The sequence below is a fragment of the Oncorhynchus clarkii genome, chromosome 31, assembly GCF_045791955.1.
Source record: "Oncorhynchus clarkii lewisi isolate Uvic-CL-2024 chromosome 31, UVic_Ocla_1.0, whole genome shotgun sequence".
Classification (NCBI taxonomy): domain Eukaryota; kingdom Metazoa; phylum Chordata; class Actinopteri; order Salmoniformes; family Salmonidae; genus Oncorhynchus; species Oncorhynchus clarkii.
Window position 1 is genome coordinate 37,418,310 of NC_092177.1, and position 16,191 is coordinate 37,434,500.

The window sequence follows — 16,191 nt, forward strand, 5'->3', positions numbered from 1 at the left end:
TAAATTGCACTGGATGCTTGTTTGTTTGTTCGTCCGGCTTGCTAATGTGATGCATTTGATTCAGTACAAAAATGGTCCTAAAAGTAGCCTTGCCTATACTGTAGATGCCTTCTGAATTGCCCAGACCGCTTTGCACAACCTAATCATTATACCGTACCCCATTCAGCCTTTACCAGTAGAGGTAATTTTGTATGCGATGTCTGCCACGTGTGCCACCTTCCTTCCCCTTTACAGCAAAAGGCCAGTGACTTAATCGTTGCAACACTCAGTGTGATTTACACTGGTCTAGAATTAAAACCTCGTTAGAAGTGCTAATGAAGATAGCAGGAGGCTCGTTTTGTGACTGTTTAAAGGCAATCGGTAGTAGGCCATTTTCTCTCTGGAGGCAAACGTGTCTCTGTATGTCTTCATTGTGGTGCCAAAGTAAAGTGACAGGAAAGGTCCTAATGCAAAAAACACCCACAAACAAAGATGGAAAGCGTTAACAAAGACGTTAACGACCTTCACAGGTATTAATGGAGCACCGAAATCACAAATGGACCACTCTTGGTTTTTATGGTCTTTGCTTTTAAACTGTGAAATGGGAAGCTGACATAACTACATAGATGGATTCGTACCTAGAATTTTGGATTCATATTGTCTGTTATAATCTAAACTCCAGAGGGCCATTGTGAGAAAAATGTAAATCATTTTTTATTTTCGTTTAATTTCAATAGTCCTGCTTTAGTTCCACTCATATGTTTATTCTAAGTGGTTTTTGAAATAATTATCAGGCAAACAGATTTGAACATTAATGCTTTGATCATGACATCACTGGACACGGAAGTAGGGTATTTAGCTTTTCATTTGAGAAGAAGTCAAATTCCCCCAAAAATCATCACGTAGGTGTGGACTAACAGTGAAATGCTTACTTCCAAACAATGCAGCGAGAAAGACAATAGAGAAATAATATAAATGTAAAACCGGCAGTAATAATAAATACACAATGAGTCATGATAACTTGTCTATATATACAAGGGGTACCACTACCGAGTTGATGTGGAGGGTACGAGTTAAATATTTAGCCGTCTAATGGCTTGGTTTGAGAAGCTGTTCATGGTCCTGTTGGTTCCAGACTTGGTGCATCAGTACCGCTTGTCATGCGGTAGCAGAGAGAACAGTCTATGACTAGGGTGGCTGGAGTCTTTGACAATTTTTGGGCCCTTCCTCTGGCACAGCCTGAAATAGAGGTCCTGGATGGCAGGAAGCTCCGCCCCAGTGATGTACTGGGCGGTATGCACTATCCTCTGTAGCGCCTTCCTGTGGGATGCCAAGCAATCAACATACCAAGCGGTGATGCAGCCACCCAATATGCTCTTAAAGGTGAAGCTGTAGAACTTTTTGAAGATCTGAGGGCCCATGACAAATCTTTTCAGCCTCCTGAGGGGGAAGAGGCCTTGTCGTGCCCTTTTCACGACTGTGTTGATGTGTTTGGACCATGATAGATCCTTAGTGACGTGGACACCGAGGAACGTGAAGCTCACGACCAGCTCCACTTCGGACCCGTCAATGTGAATGGGGTTGTGCTCGGCCCTCCGTTTCCTGTAGTCCACGATCACCTCCTTTATCTTGCTGACGTTGAGGGAGAGGCTCTTGTCCTGTCACCACACTGCCAGGTCTATGTCCTCCTCCCGTAGGCCAGGGATCATCAATTAGATTAAAAAAAATATTGAGCTGCTGGTTAGGGGGCCGTGAACATAATTACAAATCATTTGTAGACTGCAAATTGACGGCATAATCATTTCAAACCTTGCTTACATTTGCAATATGACCACATCATATTATGCATGGGATTACTTGGGAACAGATTTCCAAAATTAAGGTCACTTGAAGCTGATTTCCTGGTGTTTTTGCAGTGTTTTATGTCTAACAAAATACCGAACCCTGTTATAGCCTGTCTCGTTGTCGTTTGTGATCAGGCCTACCGCCGTCGTGTCGTCGGCAAATTCATGTTTGATCGTAACTCAGGCGGAGTCATGTTTAAGTGGGTGTCTTTGCAGCTACATAAACCTTTAAAAGCTTCACATCCCCGTCCTTTTGATGTATTGTTACAGGACTGTATGAGGTAGTGTATCAGCTATTACATTTAGATCATTAACATTAGTGAATCACCAGTAGCACAAAAAAAGATAGGGAAACAGATGGTGGAACGATCTGTTCCATTCAGCAAGGTTTTATTTGAGTGGGAATAAAGAAGTTTGAATTGTACCAGGAAGTAGAAATATCTGTAACTACTGAAGCTGACTTGTATTTCTATGTTGTTAAAAAGATGTGATTTTAAGATCTCTTTTTTTTTTAAGATCCCCCCCCGGGTTCTCTGGTAGGCTATTCCAGAGGCTGGGGCATAATGACTAAAGGCTGCTTCTCCATCATTTTATTTCAATCAAGGTGATATTGAAAAGGTTATCATTTTGCCGAAAATGGGTTCACAGAACACAAGAACATATGTTTGTAAAACTGTAATTGTGGTTTCAGAGAGCTTGCACAGTATAGGTATAGTTTTCGAATATGGTGATGAACCGGTAAGTGCTCTCTCTTTCACCCTTCCAGGCAGGAATGGTGCGGCCCATCAGGAAAACAGCTCCGTTGACACCGGGCAAGTGGAGGTGGGCAGGAGGGTCGGTCAGGGAATACCGCCAGGGGTGTTCTGGCGCTCTCGGCTGGCTATGGAACAGCCGCGCTTCCTCAAGTTCAACATCTCTGTTCAGAAGAACGCACTGGTTGGGGTCTACGGGAGGAAGGGTCTCCCACCATCTCACACACAGGTAAATGGTACATCTGTTGAGTCGGGTGTAGAAATCTGACTGTATGAATTTTGCAAAATGAAAAACAAATCCACTGCCATGCTTACAATATTCCTCTTTTCACTTTTATCTTCACAAAGTAAAGTGTTTGAAGTGTCCCAAGACAAAGTTTTATTTGTAAAACTGTTCATCAACTGAACGACCAGATTAGAATCCTTGAGCGGATGGTTGGGGGTGGGGGGGGGGCAGGACCATAATTACAAATCATTTGTAGAATGCAAATTTACCGCGAGAAGCCCAAACAGATATAATATTTGACTAAAGCATAATCATTTCAAACCTTGCTTACGTTTGTATACCATCACATCGTATTATGTGTGGAAATACTTGGGAACAGATTTACAAAATTAAAATCAATTGGAGCTCATTTCCTCGTATTTTATGGTATTTTATGTCCAACAATTAAAATTATATATATATATATATATTTCTTTTTTGTCAGAGTTCCCCAAATGGCTCGCTGGCTGCCAGTTGGGGAAGCCTGACTTAAAGGATTGTGACCAGGCAGTTGCTATTTTCCACTTCACTCTCGAGTAAAAGCTTCCAACTTCACCTTTTTGACATTCTCTGACTTGACTTATTGAAGAGGAGCCTCTTTCAGTTGGGCCACTATCAAAAGAAAAAAAAATGTTCAATACAAATTACAACAGGAAAGAAGGGATTACAAGATGAAAGAAGGAAGGAACCCAACAAAATCAAAGACAATAAACAGAGTCCTAAAGAAAGAAGCCTCCTTTTATGTCCAAAGCGATTGCTGTGCAGGAAACTGTCAATGCCTAGACACAGAGTCCACCACCACTGCCTTAGAAAACTGTCTGTTAAATTGCCAGGGAGATAAATCGATGTGTTTACTTAACTGAGCATGAAAGACCCCAATGAGAGATATTGACCGTTGGTTACATTTACAGCCTGAGGAGAGGAACAACTTTAAAGTGCATCACCTACCCCTCAAAAGAAAAGAAAAAAAAACTCAATTTGTTATTGAGCGTCTTACTCTGCATGAATTATCAATTGTTTAAAACTAGTTTTTTTGAAGAAATTATCAACACTAGTTTGAATTCTCAAGTACTAGCTAATCATTTTTAACAATATTTGTTAGGGGTACATCAGCTTTAATATTGCAGATAGATTGTAGCTTCCATCAATGTAATTGTCTGCATCATTTCCAATCCCACATATGTTCTTTGTAAATATATACAGTACCAGTCAAAAGTTTGGACACACCTACTCATTCAAAGTTTTTCTTTATTTTTACTATTTTCTACATTGTAGAATAATAAAGACATCAAAACTATGAAATAACACATATGGAATCATGTAGTAACCAAAAAAGTGTAGATGAGATGGACCGCAGAGTGAAGGAAAGCAGCCAACAAGTGCTCAGCATATGTGGGAACTTCTTCAAGACTGTTGGAAAAGCATTCCAGGTGAAGCTGGTTAAGAGAATGCCAAGAGTTGAAGAATCTCAAATATAACATACATTTTGATTTGGTTTAAGACTTTTTTTGGTTACTACATATTTCCATATGTGTTATTTCATAGTTTTGATGTCTTCCTTATTATTCTACAATTTAGAAAATAGTAAAAAATAAAGATAAATCGTTGAATGAGTAGATGTGTCCAAACCTTCAATTGGTACTATATATATATATACATATAATTATTATTATTTATTTTTTGTATATATACAGTGCCTTACAAAAGTATGTATCCCCCTTCGTGTTTTTACTATTTTGTAGCATTACAACCTGTAATTTAAAAGGATTTGTATCTGTATTTCATGTAATGGACATACACAAAATAGTCCAAATTGGTGAAGTGAAATTTAAAAAATCACTTTTCATAAAATGTAATAAATAAAAAAAAACGGAAAAGTGTTGCATGCATATGTATTCACCCCCTTTGCTATGAAGCCCCTAAATAAGATCTGGTGCAACTAATTACCTTCAGAAGTCACATAATAAGTTAAATAAAGTCCATTTGTGTGCAATCTAAGTGAGACATGATCTGTCACATGATCCCAGTAAATATACACCTGTTCTGAAAGGCCCCAGTGTCTGCAACACCACCAAGCAAGCGGAACCATGAAGACCAAGGAGCTCTCCCAAACAGGTCAGGGACAAAGTTGTGGAGAAGTACAGATCAGGGCTGGGTTATAAAAAAATATCTGAAACTTGGAACATCCCACGGAGCACCATTAAATCCATTATAAAAAAAAATGGAAAGAATATGGCACCACAACAAACCTGCCAAGAGAGGGCCGCCCACCAAAACTCACGGACCAAGCAAGGAGGGCATTAATCAGAGAGGCAACAAAGAGACCTAAGATAACCCTGAAGGAGCTGCAAAGCTCCACAGTGGAGATTGGAGTATCTGTCCATAGGAACACTTTAAGTCGTACACTCCACAGAGCTGGGCTAGCCAGAAGAGTGGCCAGAAAAAAAGCCATTGCTTAAAGAAAAAAATTAACAAACATGTTTGGTGTTCGCCAAAAGGCATGTGGGAGACTCCCCAAACATATGAAGAAGGTACTCTGGTCAGATGAAACAAAAATGTTGCTTTTTGGCCATCAAGAAAACCCTATGTCTGGCGCAAACTCAACACCTCCCATTACCCAGAGAAAACCATCCCCATGGTGGTGGCAGTATCATGCTGTGGGGATGTTTTTCATCGGCAGGGGCTGGGAAACTGGTCAGAATTGAAGGAATGATGGATGGTATATGGCACAGCTGTCAATATTTGTTGTCCTTAAATGAAGCTGGTACACTTTTTTTTTATTCATCACAATTTTCTTTAACCAATTTTGGACTTAAATGCAGGGCCGACAGACACGTTTCTTACTTTTTTCCCCCTTCTACTTGCCTCTTCCATTTTTGCGGTAATGGAAGTTGGTTGTAATTTTTTGGTAGAGCAGACATTTCCATATATGTTTGTTTGCTGCATGTGTGACATATCTCCACCAGTCCTATTTATGATATTATTTACAAAGATTATAACTGTTTTAAACATTTATTTTTCAATTATAGTATATTTGACTTTAACCACCATTTTTGTTGTATTATATGTTCTGTCTTTTCTGGTGGATTAAACTGATATCACAACCAAGTTTCTGTATCTTGTTTTAAAAATAGTGATATTTTGGAGGTTATTTCCTTTTCAAATAACCAAAAGTGATCTGACTAAAAGGAAAAAGGCCATTCTTGAACAAGGGTGAGACATTTTTTACCAGTCTGCTGGAGAACCAGTTTGGATTTAAGTATAACTTTTGTATGACCGAAGCCTTTAGTGAGAAGTCTAATGCTTTAATATTTAATAGACACAAAGTCAACCACCACTGCCTTAGAAACGGTGTGTTAAATTGCCAGGGAGAAAAATCAATGTGTTTACTTAACTGAGCGTGAAAGACCACAATGAGAGATATTGACCGTTGGTTGCATTCACAGCCTGAGGAGAGGAACAACTTTAAAGTCACCTACCCCTTAAAAAAAGAATAATAACTAAATGTGTTATTGTTTTACTCTGCATGATTCATCGATTGTCTAAAACTAGGTTTTGTGAAGAAATGATCAACAATAGTTTGAATTCCCAAGTACTAGCTAATAATTATTTTGTGGTTAATTTGGTAGCCAAGCTAGGCTTGGCTTCTTGCCCATAATTATTTGCTCCTATTGTTAGATTGAGATGAGCCTTTGCCAAGGAATCAATATGTACACACTGATCTGGGAGTAAATTAATATTTGGGTTTTGGACTTTTCTTACTTGGCCCCCTGGCCACCAACACAAAATGGCCTCCATCAGCAGGGTAATAACTCTTATCCACCACTCAGCTCCTCTCAAAAGGGTTAAAACCACTGAGTGTTGACCTGGCTCACCCTTGTTTTAATGCTTTATTTCAGTTGGAGTCAGTTGGAGAGTTGCTTTGTTTGTGTCCTCTGCATGTCCCATTTCTCATACTAAATCATTTTTTATGTGCCTTTTACTTCTTTCAACACCCTGTATTTGTGGTTGTGTGACTGAAACACTGTTAACATACAGATTGAAATGGATCATTCTTCTGGAAAATCTTTACTTTGACTCAATTTAATCATGGATAGCTCCTTTAATGTAAAATGATATATATATTTTTTTAACAGATATTTTCCCTATATGCACCTGGAACTACAAAGAACGTCAAGGCAGATTTCTTCATCATCTTATGTCGAGTGACCAATGAATAAGTCCCAACTGACTTCTCTGTTTCACCTTTCTTCAGTATGACTTTGTGGAGCTGCTGGATGGCAGCAGACTCATCGCCAAAGAGAGGCGGGCTTCCACGGAGCCGGAAGCCAGGGGCCAGATGGAGCACCAGGTCAGCCTTCAACAAGCTGGCTTCATTCAGTACCTGGACTCTGGGGTGTGGCATCTGGCCTTCTACAATGATGGGAAGAGCCCGGAGACAGTATCATACAACACCATCATCCTAGGTAAGGGACCACCTCTGTAGAAATGGGTGAGGAGGTCACTGTAGATTTGTGTTAATGTACTTATTGGAGGTTATTTTTCCCTAAGTTATTGAGTGAACATTCCTTCTTAGAGAATGACTGAATAGTTGCCACTGGCAGGCCAGATTACCACATACATACACTAATCAAGAATTTAAACTACATCTACATGGTGCAAGCATAATTTGTTGATTGGGCTGTGTGAATTGTCTTATGCATATGTTACGCCTTTACAGAGCATGAACATCACTATCCCTTAGGACAGCCTCCTTGTGCTGGCTCAGGAATTGTGCTGTGGGAAAAGAGAAAACGGGCTGAGTTTTGCATCGGGGAATTCCGTCAATCCGTTTCTTAAGATATGAAGTTATCGATTACCAATGTCAAAATTGACTGGATCTGTTGAAACCAGGGTTTGGAACCAAAAATATTTTCCAATCATTTCGTACTGAATAGAACCATTATTTTTCTTGTTCCGTTCCACTGTTCCGATCTGCAAAATAAAGTTCTGGACTGGATCAAACCCCCAAAAACAGTTTATATCATTCCTTCTGTTCCTTTTTAAAGGATCTAAAATAGATGTTTTCTTTTATTTAGCTTGACATTAAATTAATTCACCAATCAGTGCAGATAGAGCTGCTTGCTATGGAGCGGGCAAGCTATAATTCTTTAACTACATGCATTGGACTGACAAGTGTAGGGTGCGAGATGTGACAAATTTTGCAGGTGGGGAGAGAGCAAGAGAAGGTGGTGGAGGAGGCTTGGCTTGAAACGCTGGGCATCTTGTTATGACAAGCATTATTTTGACCAGGGATGTTCTCTTGATAAGTGAGGGAATTGAACCATTTTCCCGTCCTCTTAAACATAGAAAATATACAGAGTACTTTTGGGTGTCAGGGAAAATGTATGGCGTAAAAAGTACATCATTTTCTTTAGGAATGTAGTGAAGTAAAAGTAGTCCAAAATATAAATAGTAAAGTACAGATACCTAAAAAAAAATCAACTCAAATAGTACTTTTAAAGTATTTTGACTTAAGTTCTATACACCACTGGTAATTATATAAATTTTATCACACTTGGTACTCCTAATTGGATTTACTTGTGATCGGAAACACGGAAGTGCGCCTTAAGTGCCCTTAAAGCCTATAACTGGAGTGCGCATCACTGCTCTATTTCTCAGATCGCATCTCAGAGCGCATCGTTATATTCCTTCACTCATTCACACACATTGTTCAAAGGTAAACGACCCCGACAGATGAAAATGACACATGAGGGCTATTTACTTATCAATGAAATAGGCTAATAAAAACCGTAATGCGTGGCTGGTTACTACTGCCGCCATGTTAGGCCAATTCCCTTGCCCCAAATATTGTTTCACTTTCGAGTGAAGCACAGCTTTTCTCTCCCGACACTTATCCTGCAACATTTGTGCAATCCAAATAAGCTATCTACATTTGTAATTAAATTGTTGAATGTTCTGTCGCTCTGTAAACATGCCTGGGCGAGAAGAAATAATGGCAAGAAGCATGAGCTTAGATCACAAGACGTCGTCAACAATTAAATAATTATACGGACAGACAAAGTAGGTCTACTAAACAACACCAAGTCGACAGACAAAAACAACCACATAGCCTAAGTCTACAGAAAATACTTAGATTGAACAACAATGACTAGCTACAGATTCTGATTAATACATGATGTTTGGAGAAGGGGAGACTTGTGCCCTGAGATTAATCTATTCTCTAATTAAAAAATCTCTCCCTAATTTCTGAGTCACTCTTGTAACATCAGTGGGCTACAGTAGCCTATCATTCGGCGGGGCAGGTAGCCTACACACACACACTGGAAAATATGGGCTTTGCATAGGCTCTTTGTTACAATTTTTGTGGGACAGTAAAAAAATATCTGGAAAGTAAAATACGTTATTAACCAGTTCCCATGCTTTTAAAATAACGGTTATGTTCCGGAACTGTATAGATCACGTTCATTCCCGGTCCTGTATCCTGTTCTGAAATTGTTTTTTTAATATCATTCTTTTCCGTTTTTCGGTTCTGTTCCCTGAAACCAGTTCCAACCCCTGGTTGAAACTGACATCCTGGTAGTGAACATCCAATACAAGTCTTCAAAAGCAATAAAAACAAAAAGTTTGTGTTACGATGGCAATCTAAACGAGCCCCCAGCATAGAGGGAGGTCCCTTTACGAGTGCTGGTCTTTTGAACGAATACAAGATGTGCCAGTGGATATCTCCAATTAACTCAGAGGATTTACTTGTAAACAGTTCAGAGATTCCGCTGCTGTTGTGGTTCATGATCAGTCATTCAAGTAAGATTTTACCAAATGAGAAAGAAAATGTGTCAAGGAATAAAGAAATCCACTGTGCGATTTAAAATGTTCGAGATGGTTTGGGACCGAGATGGGCAACATGGCATGGGAGTAGTCAGGCTACAGCAAATTGGATATGGAAGCTTAAACCTTCACGTGACATGGGAGGATTTCGGGAATGGCATATCATGCTTGCAGATCAGAAATACACATACAGTTGAAGTCGGAGGTTTACATACACTTAGGTCGGAGTCATTAAAACTCGTTTTTCAACCACTCCACAAATTTCTTGTTGACGAACTATAGTTTTGGCAAGTCGGTTAGGACATCTACTTTGTGCATGACACAAGTCATTTTTCCAAAAATTGTTTACGGGCAGGTTATTTAACTTATACAGTTGAAGTCGGAAGTTTACATACACCTTAGCCAAATTAATTTTAACTCCGTTTTTTCACAATTCCTGACATTTAATCCTCGTGAAAATTCCCTGTCTTAGGTCAGTTAGGATCCCCACTTTATTTTTAAGAATGTGAAATGTCAGAATAATAGTAGAGAGAATGATTTATTTCAGATTGTATGTCTTTCGTCACATTCCCAGTGGGTCAGAAGTTTACATACACTCAATTCGTATTTGGTAGTATTGCCTTTAAATTGTTTAACTTGGGTCAAACGTTCTGGGTAGCCTTCCACAAGCTTCCCACAATAAGTTGGGTGAATTTTGGCCCATTCCTCCTGACAGAGCTGGTGTAACTGAGTCAGGTTTGTAGGCCTCCTTGTTCACACATGCTTTTTCAGTTCTGCCCACACATTTTCAATAGGATTGAGGTCAGGGCTTTGTGATGGCCACTCCAATACCTTGACTTTGTTGTCCTTAAGCCATTTTGTCACAACTTTGGAAGTTTGCTTGGGGTCATTGTCCATTTGGAAGACCCATTTGCGACCAAGCTTTAACTTCCTGACTGATGTCTTGCTTCAATATATCCACATCATTTTCCCTACTCATGATGCCATCTATTTTGTGAAGTGCACCAGCCCCTCCTGCAGCAAAGCACCCCACAACATGATGCTGCCACCCCCGTGCTTCACGGTTGGGATGGTGTTCTTCGGCTTGCAATCCTCCCCCTTTTTTATCCAAACATAACAAGGGTCATTATGGCCAAACAGTCCTATGTTTGTTTCATCAGACCAGAGGACATTTCTCCAAAAAGTACGATCTTTGTCCCCATGTGCAGTTGCAAACCGTAGTCTGCCTTTTATATGGCGGTTTTGAAGCAGTGGCTTCTTCCTTGTTGAGCGGCCTTTCGGGTTATGTCGATATAGGCCTCGTTTTACTGTGGATATATGTACTTTTGTGCCTGTTTCCTCCAGCATCTTCACAAGGTCCTTTGCTGTTGTTCTGGGATTGATGTGCACTTTTCGCACCAAAGTGTATGTTCACCTTTAGGAGACAGAACGCGTCTCCTTCCTGAGCGGCACGACTTGAGCGTGGTCCCATGGTGTTTATACTTGCATACTATTGTTTGTACAGATGAACGTGGTACCTTCAGGCATTTGGAAATTGCTCCCAAGGATGAACCAGACTTGTGGAGGTCTCCAATTTTTTTTCTGAAATGTTGGCTGATTTCTTTTGATTTTCCCATGATGTCGAGCAAGAGGCACTGAGTTTGAAGGTAGGCCTTGAAAAACATCCACAGGTACACCTCCAATTGACTCAAATTATGTCAATTAGCCTATCAGAAGCTTCTAAAGCCATGACATAATTTTCTGGAATTTTCCCAGCTTTTTAATGACACAGTCAACTTAGTGTATGTAAACTTCTGACCCACTGGAACTGCTACAGTGAATTATAAGTGAAATAATCTGTCTGTAAACAATTTTGGGAAAAATTACTTGTGTCATGCACAAAGTAGATGTCCTAACCGACTTGCCAAAACTATAGTTGTTAACAAGAAATTTGTGGAGTGGTTGAGAAATGAGTTTTAATGACTCCAACCTAAGTGTATGTCAACTGTACCTAGCTACATATACTGTATATCAATGGAGGCTGCTGATAATGGCTGAAACGGAGTTGAATGGCTGGAATGGAGTGAATCAAACAAGTGAAAACCATGTTTGATACCATTTCATTCACTCCATTCTGGCCATTATTATTTGCTGTCCTCTCCTCAGCAACCTCCACTGCCGTACATGTATAACATTGACTGAGTGGAATTGTGGTATACAGTAGCTGTATAAGATGGCTTAGTATGTGACAACATAGTAGTGATAGGAAATCCAATCCAGGAATCCATTGTGTACATATTGGATGATGTAATAAAAATGTGGTGGATACATTTTAGAGGTATGATTTCTCAGTAATTGCTGGTGTAATTCTAGAAAAAAAAAATGTCTGTCCCAACAGAGTCAGTTATGGAGTGCTCACACAACTGTTATGGAAACGGTGAATGTGTGTCGGGCTCATGTCACTGTTTCCCAAGGTTCAGTGGACCATACTGCTCAAGAGGTATATATGTTCTCTTATCACATTCCTAATCCATGTTATGATATCACAATCAATAAATGGGCATGATTCAAAGGACAAATACGGGCTATAATGTCAGAATTGATTACCATGTGCATGTGATATTTGTTCTTAATGTAGGGTTAGGTTTAGGCTAAAGGTCAGGGTTAGGGCTAATGTTTCGGATAAAATCTTTGGAGAGAAAGTGTTGTACTCATGGCCATTGTTGCGTGGCCAGATAATGATAGATGTGTTGATTTGATGGTTGTATCAACACTATAGCTACAAAATTGACTAATATACTTTACATGAAATTGTCATATGTACTTTTTAATAACCTTGTTACTTTCCACCACAGCTGCCTGTCCCATCCTATGCAGTGGCAACGGCCAGTACACAAGGGGGCGCTGTCAATGCTACAGTGGATGGAAGGGCACAGAGTGTGATGTGCCTGCCACTCAGTGTGTGGACCCCCAATGTGGCGGTCATGGGATCTGCGTGACGGGTAACTGTGTGTGCAATGCCGGCCACAAGGGAAGCAACTGTCACCAAGGTACACCACAAGGATATGTAGTGTCGCCGTTTGATTTCCCAGCGACATTGACAGCTGAAACAATTGCTCTTTTCAACTTCACCAAGCAGATAATTCATTGTGTTCCCCATTGATACTTTGCATGCATTAGCTCCCTCTAACCATTTAGGTACAACAGCTATGGATTGGAATTGATTCTGAATTGTCCATCCAATGTGATTGGTTCAGTGCACTCCAGTACACAAAACCTGTGAGAGTCCATTTCTCGTTTTTTGTCGCAAGTACCTCTTGCTTTTTCCTCCATCTGTTCAATTAGTTTTAACTTCATTGATCCATAATCAGACATAGAGGCAATTAACTTGTCAGATTTACATCTGCAGCTCAGTGACCCGACGTGTAAGATGTTATTTAGTCGCGGGAGTAATTCAATATTTTTTTGCGCTCATTGTGAAGTGAATTTCGAGAGAAAGGACACTAGTGCTATTGTGGAACTAACTATCTTGCCTTATTTGATAAGCACCAAATTATTCTCAATGAGTCGCTGAGATCAATATAGACTACATGACCAAAAGTATGTGGACACCTGCTCGAAAATGTCATTCCAAAATCATGGGCATTAATATGGAGTTGGTCCCCCCTTTGCTGCTATAACAGCCTCCATTCTTCTGCGAAGACTTTCCACTAGATGTTGGAACATTGCTGCGAGGACTTGATTCCATTCAGCCACGAGCATTAGTGAGGACGGGCACTGATGTTGGGCGATTAGGCCTGGCTCGCAGTCGGCGTTCCAATTCAAAGGTGTCCGATGAGGTTGAGGTGCAGGCCAGTAAAGTTCTTCCAAACCGATCTCGACAAACATTTCTGTATGAACCTTGCTTTGTGCATGGGGGCATTGTCATGCTGAAACAGGAACTTCCCCAAACTGTTGCCACAAAGTTGGAAGCACAGAATCGTCTAGAATGTCATTGTATGCTGTAGCATTAAGATTTCCCTTCACTGGAACTCAGGGTCCTAGCCTGAACCATGAACAACAGCTCCAGACCATTATTGCTCCACCACCAAACTGTTGGCACTATGCATTGGGTGAGGAAGCGTTCTCCTGGCATCCACCAAAGCCAGATTCCATCTGGAATGCCAGATGGTGAAGAGGGATTCATCACTCCAGACAACGCGTTTCCACTGCTCCAGAGTGCAATGGCAGCGAGCTTTACACCACTCCAGCCGACACTTGGCATTGCGCATGGTGATCTTGTGCTTGTGTGTGACTGCTAAGCCATGGAAACCCATTTCATGAAGCTCCCGACTAATAGTTATTGTGCTGATGTTGCTTCCAGAAGCAGTTTGGATCTCTGTAGTGAGTGTTGCAACCAAGGACTAGTGGTTAGACCGTTGGGCCAGTGACTGAAAGGTTGCTGGATCAAATCCCAGAACTGACAAGGTAGAAAACTTTGTTCTTCCCATGAACAAGGCATTTAACCCACTGTGCCCCAGTAGGCTGTCATTTTAAATAAGAATTTGTTCTTAACTGACTTGTCTAGTTTAAAAAATGTAAATAAAAAAATCATCCCATACACAGTACTGGATCCATCTCCTTCCCTTTCCCCTGTTTTCCCCATGTTTCCCTAGTGGACTGTCTGGACCCGACCTGCTCGGGCCACGGAGCCTGCCACCACGGTGAATGCCACTGTAACCCGGGCTGGGGCGGAATGGACTGTGCGATCCTGAGAAGCACGTGTCCTGAACAGTGCTCCAGCCACGGAACTTTCCACACCGAGACGGGAACCTGCATCTGTGAGGCTAACTGGACAGGCTCCGACTGCTCTGTAGGTCAGACAACTCTCTTACTCCTCATTAGGTTTAGCTGTCTGGCTTTGTGTTTTGTATGTGTGATGTAGAGGAGGCTCCTCCATTGAGGAAAAGGATGATGGTCCTCAATAATATGAGGAACATTTTAAACAATTTATTTGTAGGTACTTTTCCAGTTTGAGGGCTGTGCTTTGGTTTTATTAATCGGTTCCTTTGCTTAAAGGACCAGGTGATTCATGTTCAATGTCTTTCTCTAGAATGGGGTCATTTAGTTCAGTTTAATTCACAGTGCAGAATTAGTCCGCAGTCCACAGTTGGCGACCCTAATTGATTTCCATCAAATTCGAACCTATTGGGTTTTTAACAATCCAGGTAAGAGGTAAGATTAATTAAGCAACACATTAACTTGATTGTGCGATTGAAATCCAAAGGGTTTTTGCACAAGAGGGTTTACTGTAAGTCTGAATTGATGGATGAGCCGAGAACCTGGACTGCTGGGAGGAAATAGGAAAGGGTGTTTAGAGAAACTGGAAGTTTTGTCTCAATGTATTCACTTTCAGACAACATTCAAAGTAAAGCCATTTGTTATACTGTAAAAAAGCTATAGAATATATCAGGACACAGAGTCCCTCTTTCACAATGTGAAACATCCATTGCTGGTCAATGTAAAAAATATATATATACATTTGAAGGGAGCGATTTTAGCATAAGCAGAAGTCCAAACTCTTATTTGCCCACTTGGGTAGTAATCGATGTTTCTCTCTTAATTATCTCAGCAGTTCGACTCCAATTAAATGAACTTTAATTAACAAGCGGTGTGGCATAGATCGACCACCGACTCCGACATCACGCCAGAGACAGGGGCGTGCTAAAAGCAGATAAACACATTTGTGCTAATGAAAAATAGATTATATGGATTCTTTTTTTGGGGGTGTGGGGGCTTTGTAATCGAATGCTCCCCCTCCAGAGGCATGGTTAATATTCTGAAGTGTCGTCTAAGCATTAATTAGAGACCCACCAAGGTCTCTCAATCGAAGAAAACTGCAATCAGAGGGAGATTAAACTAATATCTTTAAAAAAGTGCAAATGAGAGTGGGAGAGATGGTTTTGCTTGTAAGCGAACAACAGTAAAACATTTAAATGTTGTACAGTGCCTTCCGACACAAAATATTTTAATGTCCATTTATAAAACATTTATGTAACATAAAAAAACTAATAGCAGGGCCTCCCGGGTGGCGCAGTGGTTAAGGGCGCTGTGTCATCAGAGTCCCTGGGTTCGCGCCAGGGACTCTGGCCTCTCGCACAATTGGCCTAGCGTCGCCCGGGTTAGGGAGGGCTTGGTCGGTAGGGGTGTCCTTGTCTCATCGCGCACCAGCGACTCCTGTGGCGGGCTGGGCGCAGTGTGCGCTAACCAAGGTGGCCAGGTGCACGGTGTTTCCTCCGACACATTGGTGTGGCTGGCTCCTGGGTTGGACGCGCGCTGTGTTAAGAAGCAGTGCGGCTTGGTTGGGTTGTGTATCGGAGGACGCATGACTTTCAACCTTCGTCTCTCCCGACCCCGTACGGGAGTTGCAGCGATGAGACAAGATAGTAGCTACTAACAATTGGATACCATGAAATTGGGGAGAAAAAAGGGCTAAATATCAAAAAAAATAAAGTGATATAAATGCACACATTCATCTCCTTTTCAGCTCAAACTGGTAGATTTA

At 40.9% G+C, this 16,191-nt stretch overlaps 1 protein-coding gene across 1 annotated transcript in view; it reads left to right on the forward strand.

Moving 5' to 3' along the window:
• The window catches only part of LOC139390686 (teneurin-3-like), a 143,957-nt gene that overhangs the window by 86,691 nt on the left and 41,075 nt on the right, over positions 1-16,191 (forward strand). The window contains exons 6-10 of the mRNA XM_071137982.1: positions 2,590-2,804; positions 7,096-7,306; positions 12,046-12,147; positions 12,503-12,697; positions 14,303-14,503. Of these exons, the coding sequence (XP_070994083.1) occupies positions 2,590-2,804; positions 7,096-7,306; positions 12,046-12,147; positions 12,503-12,697; positions 14,303-14,503 (924 nt within the window). The remainder of the gene's footprint in view (positions 1-2,589; positions 2,805-7,095; positions 7,307-12,045; positions 12,148-12,502; positions 12,698-14,302; positions 14,504-16,191) is intronic.